General features: G+C 37.1%; 1 protein-coding gene across 1 annotated transcript in view; it reads left to right on the top strand.

Moving 5' to 3' along the window:
- The window catches only part of abcc8 (ATP-binding cassette, sub-family C (CFTR/MRP), member 8), an 81,113-nt gene that overhangs the window by 53,257 nt on the left and 12,809 nt on the right, over positions 1–15,047 (top strand). Inside the window, exons 21-27 of the mRNA XM_062990986.1 lie at positions 402–482; positions 1,946–2,083; positions 2,759–2,884; positions 4,788–4,884; positions 7,520–7,767; positions 13,085–13,251; positions 14,822–14,891. Coding sequence (XP_062847056.1) covers positions 402–482; positions 1,946–2,083; positions 2,759–2,884; positions 4,788–4,884; positions 7,520–7,767; positions 13,085–13,251; positions 14,822–14,891 — 927 coding nt within the window. The remainder of the gene's footprint in view (positions 1–401; positions 483–1,945; positions 2,084–2,758; positions 2,885–4,787; positions 4,885–7,519; positions 7,768–13,084; positions 13,252–14,821; positions 14,892–15,047) is intronic.

Here is a 15,047-nt window from a genome sequence, read left to right as displayed (position 1 = left end):
GACAGACTTCTCTTGAAACATGTCAAGATGTTGATAATGGAAATTTAATTAAACAAATGTTTGAAATAGACTAAGTTCATACTTCTCAGTTTTTGTTTTTGTTTTATCTTGCTAGGATATTATTTGTGCAGTGAATCTTTGCAGCAATTTTAAGTTAAAATTTAAGAGATTACATGTAAAATATAAGAGATTACATAGACTTGTAAGGGACAGGGGTACACTCACCGACTATTAGTGACACACCTACAATTACAATTATAGTTGCAGCTGTTAACACTATAAACATTTTATATACTGCTAATAAAGTACATTGAATGTCAGTATGTAGTGATTGTTTATGGTGTTACATTGTGTCCATTTTGGCGCATTCTATCATTTACACATATGCTTTCTTTTCTCAGGGAATCATTCTGTCAGGGGGTCAGAGACAGCGCATCAGTGTGGCCCGTGCCCTCTATCAGACCACCAATGTTGTTTTTCTAGTGAGTCAGACACCTTTCATTCGATGCAGTTCAGATGTACAAGTCTGTACTTTTTTAACACAGATTTATTACATAGTGTAATTCCTATAGCATATTAAGCAATATTTACCAGTAAATCTGTTTATTGGAGTAATTCATTACAGATTTGAGGTGAACTTTCTACCCAACACCTTACATCTTTCTTTGTAAGCAAATGGGCATGTTTCTACTGAGTCTGTACTCTCAATTGCCCCTAGGTGTGAGTGAGTGAGTGAGTGGGTTTACTAATAAAGGTCTGGCAACCCCTCCAAGCCATACCACACACCTAGGTTTTCCAGGTGACATCACCACAGAGACCCACCATTATGTTAACAAGTATGAAGCAGTAACTGACAATGAATTAATTAATGACAGATTTAAACTTTGTTGACCTGTATGCTAATTGGCTACTAACTATGAATGAGTGTGTGATGCCCTTGCATCTCATGTCTTCCAGAATATACTCAACCAATCCAAATTAAGTCTATTTAATATATAGGGTGGCACGGTGGCTAAGTGGGTAGCACTGTCGCCTCACAGCAAGAAGGTCCTGGGTTCGATCCCCAGGTGGGGCAGTCCGGGTCCTTTCTGTGTGGAGTTTGCATGTTCTCCCCGTGTTCGCGTGGGTTTACTCCGGGAGCTCCGGTTTCCTCCCACAGTCGAAAGACATGCAAGTGAGGTGAATTGGAGATACAAAATTGTCCATGACTGTGTTTGATATAACCTTGTGAACTGAAGAAACTTGTGTAATGAGTAATTACCGTTCCTGTCATGAATGTAACCAAAGTGTAAAACATGACGTTAAAATACTAACAAACAAACAAATTTTATATATATGGTAATTTAAAATAACAAATACACCTATAATATTGTGCTTTTTCCTTGCAATTACAAAAAACTATAATAAAATCACAGACTTCGTCATTATCACAGAGGTCTTCAGGCCCCAATTTGAGTTCCATTATTTTAAGTTTTTGCTTTTTCATGGTAGTATTTAGACACACAGGATCTGATGCTGCCCTGTTTATTATTGATTGTACTTTTCCGAGTTTGTATTTATCCTTTTCAATCCCAGTCAGTGCTAGTTTCTGACCACAGGTCCGTTAAATGCATTTTATTTTGGTTTGACTGATCATTCTCACACATACAATGGCACTGGGATGGTGCAAAATCCAGCTATGCTATAGCACTTTTTATACTACAAAACATACATTACTATGTCTTTGTCAGTGTTATGCTGTAAAAGAGCCACTACTCAAATAAAAATCTGGTCATTGGTGGTCCTATGGTGGATTTTTATTCATTCATATTAGGAATAATTGCTATGGTTAGAATTATATAATAGTGTAGCTATGTCTAAAATAACCATTGAGATAGAATGATAATGTACTATTTAAATGTACTTCAAATAGGGTATAATTGTATTTTGTACATTTGTGTTGTAGGATGATCCATTCTCAGCACTGGACATCCACCTGAGTGATCATCTGATGCAAGAGGGCATTCTAAAACTGCTCAGAGAGGAGAAGAGGACTGTGGTGCTGGTCACACACAAACTGCAATACCTTCCTCATGCAGACTGGGTATACCAAACATATACTGATTTGCTTGCAATCAAAAATAGACACATTACAAGAACTGATAAAAGAGGCTATGCTGCTTCATCTTTAAGATATAACAAATGCACATAGGTTAAAACTTACTTCCTCTGCCTTCTCTGTGTTTTTTTCTTGGTTATGATGTGCAATACTGATGGAGAAGAACAAAGATGTTCTTATTCATTATGGAATGTACTGGAATAACCTTTTTTGTGCCAAACAAAACATAAAAATCAGTCTTGATAGAGGTTGCATAGGGTGAAACATGAAACGTTCCTATCACTATCAATGCCGCTGTAGTTAAGGTCCTGGACTGGTGATCAGACAGTCCCTGGTTAAAGCCTCACCATTGCCTTAACCCACAATTGCTTGCATTGTATAAGTTGCAATTGTAAGTTGCTTTGGATAAGTGTCTGCTAAATGCCAGAAATGTAAATATAAAATCTCTTCCTTCTTACTTATATACATATTATATAATATATATAATATATACAATAATATAATAACACTATTTATATACAGTATATATTATTATATTATTGTGTTATCATATTATTTATTTTTTATATGCACACATATATAAATATACACACATTATACATACACATACAGTATGTATGTCATGTCTAATTGGTTGCATGTCCACTTTGTTCTTGACAGATCATTGCAATGAAAGATGGAATGATACAAACGGAAGGAACATTAAAAGACATTCAAAATTCAGAACCCAAACTGTTTGAGCAGTGGAAAGCTCTGATGCATCGCCAAGGTCAAGAATTTGAAAAGGTATGGCCCACAGAGGGAGCAACAGTCCTGTGCATTTGCTATTTGTAGCAAGGAAAGACAAACAGAAGAGTGTACTATCTGCACTTAAGTAAAAATAATAATGTATACTCTTTGCATATAATTCTAGTCTTTGCCAATTCCACCTGCAAGTGCGGTCTGTGCTCAGTAGCCATCAGCTTGTGAGAGTGAGGAGTAACATGTTTTTTGGCTAGTAGTACACTGTAATTCAAACATAATTCTGACAAAGTTGGGATAGTAAACAACAAAAAAAGCTATAACTGGCATAAGGCTGACCTGTATTCAAGATTTCTTATATGTTTAACTAAACCTTTTTGTTTCCATTTTTTATATATATGGAAAATATTGACTGCCGCATTTCAAAGCATTGAATATGTTTATTAGTGTTTTATGTCAACTTCTTTTACAAAGTTCTGTCATCATTTTAGAACTAAGGACACCACATTATGTAGTTGTGAAAGTGAAAATTCTTTTTTTTATTCTTGCTTGATATAACCCAATTTCAATTATAAGAAGAATCTGTGATTTGTTCATTCTTGTAAATTTTTATTTAACTGACAAAAGCAGAAAAAGTTCCACCGTTTTCACTGATCAACTATTGTATTTTGTAAATAGTAACACATTTATTTTATGAAGTATTCAAGTTACAGTATTCCACAATAAGCAGGTAAATTGGTAACAGGTGAGGGAATGATGATATAAATGGAGGATCTACCAAACAGTCAGTCTTTCCAAGCAATGATGAGTCGTGGCTCACCACTTTGGATGATGCATTTATTGAGATTTTAGAGAGGCACATGCTCCCGTCAAGGCAACGGCTCAGGAAGTCCATGATTATTTCAGCCTTATTTTGTATGAGCTACAACTGTATACACAGAATGTGTGTGCTTGACAGGGCTGCCTGCAGTGCAGATTTGTCTCCTATTAAACATGTACGGTGCAGCATTAGGAGAAGATTCAGATGATGGCGACCACAGATTGTTGAGCAGCTGAAGCTATTAATTTTTTTTAATGCCTTTTATCCCGATTTTTAGCGTGTCCAATTTTACCCAATTGCATTATGCTTCCTCTCTACTGGTACTGATCCCCGCCTCTGATTGAGGAGCGCGAACTGACACACTTCCCCTCCGATACGTGAGCAGTAGCCTGCATTTTTTCACCTGCACCAGCCGAGTTCATATGCCAATCTGCCCTGTGCACGGAGAGCCACACCCTGATCAGCATTATTCCTCTACTCTGTGCAGACGCCATCAACCAGCCAGCAGAGGTTGTAATTGCATCAGTTATGAGATCCCTATCCGGCTCCCTAACCCTAACAGCCAAATGTTGTTCATATAGCCGCCCAGCCCAGCCGGATGGCAGAGCTGAGATTCAATATGATGTATTCGTAATCCCAGCTCTGGTGTGCTAGCGTATTTTACTGTTGCGCCACCTGAGTGGCTGAAAAGTTAATTATTAAAAATTGAGGTGTAATTTGTGAAACATAGTACAGCTCTTTGTGACAATTCACCGCTTACTAGTGTATAAAGGCTGACTACAACTGCACACGTGTCAGAGGGGTCAAGTGCTAGTTTGGCAGAGGAACTGTAATTAGGGAATTAAAAATGATTAGATTAGAAAGGGGGGAGGGGTAAACAAATAGAAAGAAAGCAATTTAGACTATATTAATTTTCTATAAATGCTTGAATGTACAAATTTTTCTTGTTTGGTCAGTTGCTATATTAGATTTTTGTTCATTATAATCATATATGAGTGTAAATATCTTCAGTTTATATCTTTAATTACATTTTTAAAAACTAAGCCACCAATGTTAGTGTTTTTGAATTGAAGTATCCCTATTCGATTAGTAAATAAGCATGTCTGTGGGTGTGGGTATGTGTTTTAGGAAACTGTGGCTGAAAGTACAACAGTGCTGGAGAGGAAAAACCTGAGAAGAGCCATGTACTCCAGAGAGGCACTAAAGACAGAGGAAGAGGAGGAAGGTAAGAGCAAGATCTTACACATCTTTACTAAAGATTTGTCTGTATCTGTTATAGCAGTATGTGTTTGCCATGTCTCCTGTCTTTGCAAAATGCTGTATAAAAATTAATCAGTATTTTCCCTCAAAAACTTCTTTTGGTCAGCTGATCTGATAAGATAATTTGCTTTAATGTTGCCACATCTTCATGCAAAGGCTTGCAGCTTGCAGCCATTGGTTTGCTTCCAAATCTGCCCTTCAATAGCTGAACTAACTTTTGGCACTTCTGGTGTACACTGTATTGTGTTTTGTCCTTTGTGAGTGTATAATGATCTGTTTGACCCTTCTTTAAATCACTGCTGGCAGTTCATAAGCGACTGCTTGGCGCCTGGCATTCAGCCCAGCTATAATAATCACTAGCTTCAGTGTCAGAAAACCCCCAAAGCAAAGCTTCTTAACAATATTGATTAGACTTAATTAGACTCAATAATGAAATTAAAGAAAATATAAACTTTTAATCCAATCAGTTGTACCTTAAATATATATATATATATATATGTACAATTTTGCTTGTATCATTTTACCATCGGCTATACATGTTTTTTAAGTCTTAGCACACAGTTATCCAGTGTAATAACATAAATGATAAATACATAAATAAATAAACTTGAAAATTAAATCAGCCAGTGAAACAAAAATCCCACAGCATTTTTTATGTTGAATCAGGATAGCTAAATCGTGTGATGAGTAACCAAACACTAAGTAAATCCATAACTGAATTGTATAGAAACATAAGAATAAAAATGCAGTGTAAATTGTGAATACATAGAAACTTTACTGGTGTTTATCATTAAGACTGTCAGACAAAATTTAAATGAATTTAAACAAAATTAAGTTTAGCTTGTCTTCTATAGCCATCCCAGTATTGTGACAGATATACAATCATATGGCAAACCAAGGAACATAGATGTGGCATTGGCTTTATAGAAATGGTTATGATTGATCTTGTGATTGGTTTTAATCAATGAGGTACAGTATCTTGGCCTCTCGATGACTTGGAACATATTGTACATTCTAATATACTTAAATAATAAATAATGGTATGAATACCATACACATGTGTTACCTAATGGCAATAGTCAGACATTTTTAGCCTAGGGTAGCCCACCGTCTCTAAAACTGAATTTCTTATTAATAATTGGTTCCAGTTATTATGGTTCCAGATATCCTGTGCAAGATAATCAAATAGCCTTTTCACGTCCTGACTGGTTACTTTAAACTGATGCCAGTCCTCTTAGGTGCTGTAAAGCGTTTTTAGATTGTGTTCTTTGTCTTTGTCTGAACGTTGCTGGCTGTCGTGGTCTCTGTGTCCCTACAGTACTGGGGATTGAACTCACTCCTGAAGCAGGTGTGGGTTAAAGTGCATGCTTATGTTACTATGAATAGCTTCTGTAAAGTGGTGGTGTGTGCTCTGTCACTGTAGTTGGCTGCATAGCTACATTCATGATCAGTAACATCCCTTCTGTGACAGTACATCCAGCATAGCATGAGTACTATTTTGACTATTTTTTGTATATATAAATTGTCCACCAAGTTAGTCAGTGAGTTCATTACATTTAACTGGTAAGCTAATTTAGCTGATTACTCAGTCAGAGTTTGAAATTCACCAAAGATGCAACCATGTCCATCTAAACATGTGCAGTTTAAATAAATATTTGCCAATAATTTGGCAGTTTTCATGACACAATACAACATTGATTAGGCAAAATATAATGTTTGTTTTTAAAGCTTTAAATGGGATGGCTCCCTTTTATATTTCAGATATGCTTGTACCATATACTGCCCCAAGATCATTAAGGTCTTCTTCCCAGTCATTTTTGACAGTCCCTCGAGTCCGGTTAAAACAAAAAGGAGATCGTGCATTTTCAGTTGCAGCACCAAGACTTTGGAACAGTTTACCCCTGGAATTGAGACAAACATCGTCTTTAACTGCTTTTAAATCTAAGCTTAAAACATATTTTTATTCTCTTGCCTTTGAAAACAGTTAGAGTTGCGGTAGGATTGTGATGATTTGTGTAATGTAAAGCTTTTTGGTTTGTATTGGACACATTTTAGAAGTGGAGATGTATGAGCAGGATGTATACATTATGAACTATGTAAAGCACTTTGGTTAACACCCTGTGTTTTTAAATGTGCTATATAAATAAAGTGAACTTGAACTTGAACTTGAGAGGAGACCACTGCAAACATCAGAAACATCAGTGCTTATTTGACATTTGCAAAAAAAGCACCTGGATAAAACCTAAACATTGTGGAATTATGTTCTATGGATTCAGGAACAAAAGTAATGAGACAAAATAAAAGGCAACTGGAAACTGTAAATAATTTCACTGCATTGTAGGTCTTTATGTAATAGACTAAAGAAAATTGCTTTAGCTGAGAATGTCAAGTGACTGCTTAGAAACTCAGTTCTATGACTGAACTGAGTGTTTGTAGAGGCTATATCGAATAGAGATTGTGCCTAATATCATAGTTAAACCTGCTTTATTTTGTTATCCACTCTGGTTAATAGTGACATGCTTTAGTGTTAACAACTTGTTTTCACTAACGCTTTACTAAGGCAGAAATAGCAAACCTCACATCATTGTGCATTCCTGCAGAGGAGACGCCGGAGAGTGATGATGAAGATAACCTTTCTCAGGTGATGAGGCAGAGAGCTACCATCCCATGGCATTCTTGTGGAAAATACCTGAGCTCGGCTGGCCTGCTGCTGCTGCCTCTGCTGCTACTTTCCCAGATACTAAAACATTCAATCATGGTGGCTATTGACGTCTGGCTTGCTCACTGGACATCTGATGTTATTCATGCCAAAATCAATGCTGTTCTACACAACTGCACACTGGTGCAGGTATGTCCATTTATACAATCTCTCATATTGATTTAAATTCTTATATTGTGTTTATCATGTAGACCTTTAGCTTATACAAATCTAGTGTCGCTTTTCCTGTGTAAGAACTGCTACCTGTAGGTACCATTTAGAAGTCTTGTACAGATGTAGACAAATATTTTACATGTTAAGGTATGGCCCATATAATATGTACAGTTGTATAAGAATCACACCAATCAGCCATAACATTAAAACCACCTCCTCGTTTCTACACACACTGTCCATTTTATCAGCTTCACTTACCATATAAAAGCACTTAAACAATAACTGACTGTAGTCCATCTATTTCTCTACATACCTTTTTAGCCTGCTTTCACCTTGTTATTCAATGGTCAGGACCCCCACAGGACCACCACAGAGTAGGTATTATTTGGGTGGTGGATCATTCTCAGCACTGCAGTGACACTGACATGGTGGTGGTGTGTTAGTGTGTGTTGTGCTGGTATGAGTGGATCAGACACAGCAGCACTGATGGAGTTTTAAAATACGGTGTCCACTCACTGCCCACTCTATTAGACACTCCTACCTAGTTGGTCCACCTTGTAGATGTAAAATCAGAGACGATCGCTCATCTATTGCTGCTGTTTGAGTTGGTCATCTTCTAGACCTTCATCAGTGGTCACAGGACACTGCCCACAAGGCGCTGTTGGCTGGATATTTTTGGTTGGTGGACTATTCTCAGTCCAGCAGGGACAGTGAGGTGTTTAAAAACTCCATCAGCTCTGCTGTGTCTGATCCACTCATACCAGCACAACAATCACTAACACACCACCACCACCATGTCAGTGTCACTGCAGTGCTGAGAATGATCCACCACCCAAATAATACCTACTCTGTAGTGGTCCTGTGGGAGTCCTGACCATTGAAGAACAGGGTGAAAGCAGGCTAAAAAAGTATGTATAGAAACAGATGGACTACAGTCAGTAATTGTAGAACTACAAAGTGCTTCTATATGGTAAGTGGAGCTGATAAAATGGACAAAGTGTAGAAACAAGGAGGTGGTCATAATGTTATGCCTAATTGGTGTATGTCTGTCTGGATAGTTAGAAGTACAAACACCATTTCTGGAGAAGTTGTGACATTTTGTAAAATACAGTAAAAACAAGAATCTGTGATTCATTAATGATTTTTAAATCTTTATTTAACTGAGAAAGGTACAAAGAAAAAATAAATGTTTTCACTGACCAACTTAATAGTACTTTGTAACTACATTTTAAATGTTATTTCTTGGACTGCAGGCATTATTGGACTGCAGGCAGGCCATTCAAGCATATACACTCTGTGTCTGTGAAGCCACACTTTAATAGCACATGCAGAATAAGGTCAGGCATTGTCTTAGTGAAATAACTATGGGAAAAATGTTATTTTAATGGTGGCAACTTTCTCTCTAAAATCCCAATATACACCTCTGCATCAGTGGTACCTTTACACATATGCATGTACCCCATGACAGATGTTGGCTTTTGCACCTGCCTAGATGTTCCAGCTGTTTTAAATTCATAGCAGACCTGTTTTTGGGGGTTCAAATGGTGACCATTTGCATTCTCTCAGTATACGATGAGAGTTTGTATTTCTGTTTAAATCTTGGCAAGAAACAACTATTCACTGTACTTTTTAATTGGTGGAATCAAACTAATATTATTTAAATTGGCAAAGAGGAGCACAAAACCTGTGTGCAAAGTTAGCTAGGCTTATGTTGGCTTGGCTAATGTTATTTGACGGCTACTGTTAAACAAATTAGAACATGCAGGTAATTTCACTATTTATTTAAAGATTACAATTATTTTAATATACTGTGAGTGGTGTTCCTGATCTGTTCACACATCAGATAAACAGCAGGTGGAAGGGGTTATCTGACCTGATTACTAGGTATTTTAATGTATCAGCTGCACTCTGGAGAAGTGTAAGACACATAATATGGCCAAAGAGTTTCTTCATCAGCTTGTCTAATCTATACTTGTCCACTCCAGGTTTGTGCTGGGATTTAGGAAGCATAAAACTCAGTCATGCTGGTTGGAAGCAGATCAGGCAGCTGACTAGAGCGGTAGATAAATTGGATCAGCATTTTCTATATTTAAGACTCATTCACATTTACAGTTTGATTTAAATTGCATTAGTCTCTGTGTACACTGATACACTACTAACACTACCCTGTCAAAAACATCATCTGCTGGTAGAGACTATGACAAAAGCAAACCAGAAGCTAACCTAATGTTTATTTATGAAAATAGAATTAAATGCTTATATTAATGCTTTAAAATGATTTTTCCCACTGAATAACGTTGTGGATCTTATATGCATTAGCTTTATTAGAGTCAATACTATATTGCTTTGAGCTAAACCTAGGTTATAGATTCACATTTCATATCTTTCATACCACCTCTCCTATGATAAGTTACATTAATCATATTTTAAAAAAGTTTGCACGATCACTGAGGACCTGTCACTGGAGTGTTATAATTTGTAACAATTTTAAACATTTTCATAAAATATTAAGATAAAAATTATATTTATATGATACTGAAATTATTAGCTTAACCTTGCTAAAAACTTTAAATCATTATCCTAAAATCATTTGGTATCTAGTTATGATGACTACTATAGATTACAAGACCATACATAAAAAAAAACGTTGTTAACATAATAAAGGACTGAAGATCTGTGCATTTAAGACTCTTTAGGACTTTTACAAATGAGTTATTGTAATGTTTCTTATTCCTTATATAAAATAGTAATAAAATAAAAATAAAACTTGGTCATTAGGTTAGCAACATACAAACAACATACATTATTCAACATTTGCTGTAATGGCATATTTGACATTGTAATTTCATTTTTATATTTTACCTCAGTTTATCCTGGTCAGGTCACGATGCATCCAGTTTCCCTGAAATCACACCAATCTGTCATGGGGCCTCGTCCACACCCACCCCTGCAGAGATAGCCAATCGTGTCTTAATGTAAACACCCAAATGGCCAATAGCACCGCTGGGCATTCAAACCCTGGATAATCTCGGTAATTGGCTATAGCATAATTTACAGTGGCTCTACCTGTTCAGATTTGCTGTCCACTAACTGTTTCATTAAATATCAGAAGAATTTGTACTAAAATCAATCCAGCTTCAGTGTTATTATTATCAGCTCTATTGCTGTTTTCACAAGGTAAACTTTTGGTATCTATCCAAAATGCTCTTTAGCGGTGCTTAAAATTTTAGCAGTGCTATTTATTTAGCCGGTTGTGTAACAGGCAAAATTGCTGTACAAAAATCTTTTGATGCATCCAAAGAAAATTTTTGATGGACAACACACACCAATGCATAGTAATTTGTATACATTAACCTCTGTTGTAATTTGACAAAACAAACTTGTTTAGTTAAAGATGGAAATCATTCTTGTCAGTATTACGTGAGATGAAGGAGAAACTAATAATGGTGACCAGCTGCACAGTCTACTGCTAATTATGTATACACTCAGCCAACAGCAGTTCTCAAGTGTGAGTTTCTTGGTTACATGTTTACTGGTCATGGTACTATGCTTCTTACAAACAAGTAATATCTTTAAAGGTGTACTGAAAAAATGAGATATTATGTTTGATATCACCTGATTATTAGTATTTTGCTGCTTATGCATCAAATACTTAAAGTTGTTAAATCCTTATGTGGTTGTTTGAGATGTGGCTAAAGACGAGTTTAAAGTAAAGCAACATGTCTGTTGTTAAGCTGTTGTAACATGTTGTAAGCAGATAAGAAACAACAGTTAGCATTGAATGGAGGTTCCAAAGTTCAACACCCAATTACCCCTTTTCCACCGATGCGGCACGGAGCCCGTTCCGGTTCCCGAACTAGACTTTGAACCGGTTCCGCGTGTTTCCACCGGAAAAAAGAGGTTCCAGACAGCGAACTAGCGGGCCAATCTGGCACCACAGAATACTTGGTTTTTCAGCCCGAACCGTGACGTCCATCGGTGGGCGTGCAACAGTGGCGTCCGCTGGTGTCTCGTATGGAGCTTAATGCTGCATTTTTATCTTTTAAAGTTCACCTGATTAAATGTTTAGCCAGTTTGCTGCTGATATTTTCAAAGCGCCTTTAAAAAGATGAACTGTGTGATGTGACGTGGTAAAAGTGACCCAGACAGAACGGAAAACACTTAACGTGAAAAATAAAGCGTGAAGCTTTTTCAACTCCCCGAGCTGCATAACCACCACACATGTAAATCCAGCTAAACACAGATACATGTGGTATTTTAGAGTAGATTTGATGGTTATTTCACATGTTCGTGTTGTGAAACTTTAGTGATGTTTCACCGCTCAAGCCGAGCGCTAAGCAAATCGGCTATCTGTGCCGAGAGTCGCGGTGAAAGCGAAGCACAAAACGCTTCTCACGTTAATGAACTACAGAAAACAACAACTGAGACAAACACGTCACGTCTTCTTATCACTGATTGTTAGATCGATGCTTTTTACATAAAAACAAACATCTGTAACAGCAGCACAAATGCTCGCACATAATCTACACACTCTGCCATGATATTTCTGCTCTTAACTTTTGTAACGCCCACCGCTGATGACGGAGGCTTGGTTCTCAAAAACTGGTGGAAACGCGCATCGGTTCTCTACAGAACACCAAAGTTCAGAGAAACCTGAGCAGAACCGGTTCAAGAACCATGTTTTTTTTGGTGGAAAAGGGGTAAATGTGATGTGACTAGAGGAGTATAAAGGGAGGCCCACAGTTGTTACTTGTTCTTTAGCTATTTCACTGCTGTAAAAACCCACGGTGCCAATACATTCTCCAGTCCAGTCAACTGAAATCTTTGTTTTCTTTTATTACCTGACCATATTTTTCAATGACAAATGCCAAAAAGGTTTTCATAAACAATCTTAAACAATCTAGTCTAGTCTAGTTTTCAGTTTTGTTAATCAGTCTACACATGCCACTGATGTGTAGGTTCATACACTTAAAACATGAACTAGCCAATCTTATGAAGGGTTTGAGATAAATATGTAAGTATACAATTCAAGTGCTGACTTCTTAAATTTGTTGCAAGCATCAAAATGTGTTTATATGTACAAAATAGCCACAATGACATGTTATTTGCCCTTTAGTTTAATAAATAAAGGTTCAGAAGAATTAACAAATCACAGATTTTTGTTTTTATTGTATTTTACAAAATGTCTTAAGTTTTCCAGAAATTGGGGTTTGCACTTATTCTTGTACATACACACATGCACATGGTTGTTCGGTTGTAAGTTTTTTTTGCATGTGTGTGCTATTGGATGCAGGATTGTGGGTTCAGTCACTCATCATATTTGCTGGTGTTCAGTATGCTGTGCTGCCTGGGAATTGTGCTGTGTTTGGTCACATCTGTGGCTGCTGAGTGGACAGGGCTGCGTGTTGCCAAAGAGCTACACCACAACTTACTCAGTAAAATCATCCTCGCTCCCATGAGGTATGCAAACTAATATGTTTTTACCAGATACTTGTCATTCGAACTGCTCTTAAACTTGTCATTTTGTTGGCATGTATTAATACATGTTTTTAAAGCTTGTTATACTGTTCTAATGAACATGATCAACTATACACCCAAATAACGATTAATACAATGTGTACAGTCTTTAGTACATAATTAACAAAAATCATGCAAACATACACTGATGAGCCAAAACATTATGACCAACCCAGAGTAACTGACTCCTATGTTGGCGACCTGCTTTTCTCTGGAAATCATGATGCTGGGCTCAATGCTATGAGGCGTGACCCACCCCATTACAGGAGAAGCCAGTCTGTGGCAGTCAAGTTCTCAGAAATAGAGCAAAGGGAGGAAACCAGACATATTTATGAAATGAGCAGGACAGCCACTCCACCAACTGGCACAACCCATGCCCAGAGTGTATTCACACATGGGGCCTGCTTAGGAGAGGACTATTACATCACTACTGGAGGCTGCTTAGCCATACGAGAGTTCTATCTTAATGGCAAAAAATGCAATATATATATATATAATATATACAGTATATATAATATATATATATAAAATAAAAAAACTTGTTATAAAAATAAAATGAGATTAAGCCCAGCATCAAGCCCAACTACAAAAAAATTAGTTGGCCAGTAGAAGAGCCAATAACACTGTGAGGAGAAAACCTGGATTAAACAGAAAGCTTCTCTACCTGATGTGAATTAAGGCTCAGCGAGGAGCAGAGATTTTCAGTTCAATTAACCCATAGAATGAACAGGTGGACCTGTTACAACAGCGTCCTGATATGTGAGATAAAGGTTAGACTGTGTTTATAATGTGCAGGGTATGTGTTACCGTTTTGCATGGCTAGGCTTCAACCTTTTTACTGATGCACCCCATCTGTCTGAACAGTGTATTTGCTTTCAGTCTCAAAGCAACAGCAGATGGCCTAGGGTTAATGAGGGGGAAATTAAACAATGTGTGTCATCAGGTTACTGATTTCTGATCTCTGAATGCATACTCATATTAAAGTTACTGTAACACTGCACAGAAAAAATACAGTAGGTGTTTTAAAAGACCTTAAGTGCACAGGTCTTACATTTTGCACTGTTGCCTCACAGCAAGAAGGTCCTGGGTTCGAACCCCAGGTGGGGCGGTCCAGGTCCTTTCTGTGTGGAGTTTGCATGTTCTCCCCGTGTCTGCATGGGTTTACTCCGGGTGCTCCGGTTTCCTCCCACAGTCCAAAGACATGCAAGTGAGTTGAATTGAAGGTACTAAATTGTCCATGACTGTGTTTGATATAACCTTGTGAACCGAAGAAACTTGTGTAATGAATAACTACCTTTCCTGTCATGAATGTAACCAAAGTGTAAAAACATGACGTTAAAATCCTAATAAACAAACAAACAAACTTAAATTTTGCCTTCATCTTAAAGGGAAAATATTAGTTGAGCTATGCAAAAAAGTTTCCTAATCATAATATCAGAGTAAGCTAAAAAATAAGTGCTTTATAGCTTTCCCATGTGAACCCAGGGAATAATTGTTTGTCTTTTTTGGGCAGACTCTTTGAGACGACTCCTTTGGGAAGCCTTCTGAACCGTTTCTCTGCTGACATCAATACTATTGACCAGGTATGATAACGGTTCACTGCATCTGAGAATATGTTTTTAGCCAACATCACATTTACAGTATAGATTTATATAGGTGTTTTGCAGTGTTTGTAATGTCCTGTTTACATTTGTTAGAGATGGTGGTGTACAGCATGCATGTATTACGATGGGGGTCTT

This window comes from Trichomycterus rosablanca, chromosome 1, assembly GCF_030014385.1.
Source record: "Trichomycterus rosablanca isolate fTriRos1 chromosome 1, fTriRos1.hap1, whole genome shotgun sequence".
NCBI classification, from domain to species: Eukaryota; Metazoa; Chordata; class Actinopteri; order Siluriformes; family Trichomycteridae; genus Trichomycterus; species Trichomycterus rosablanca.
This window is presented reverse-complemented; position numbering and strand designations above follow the sequence as displayed.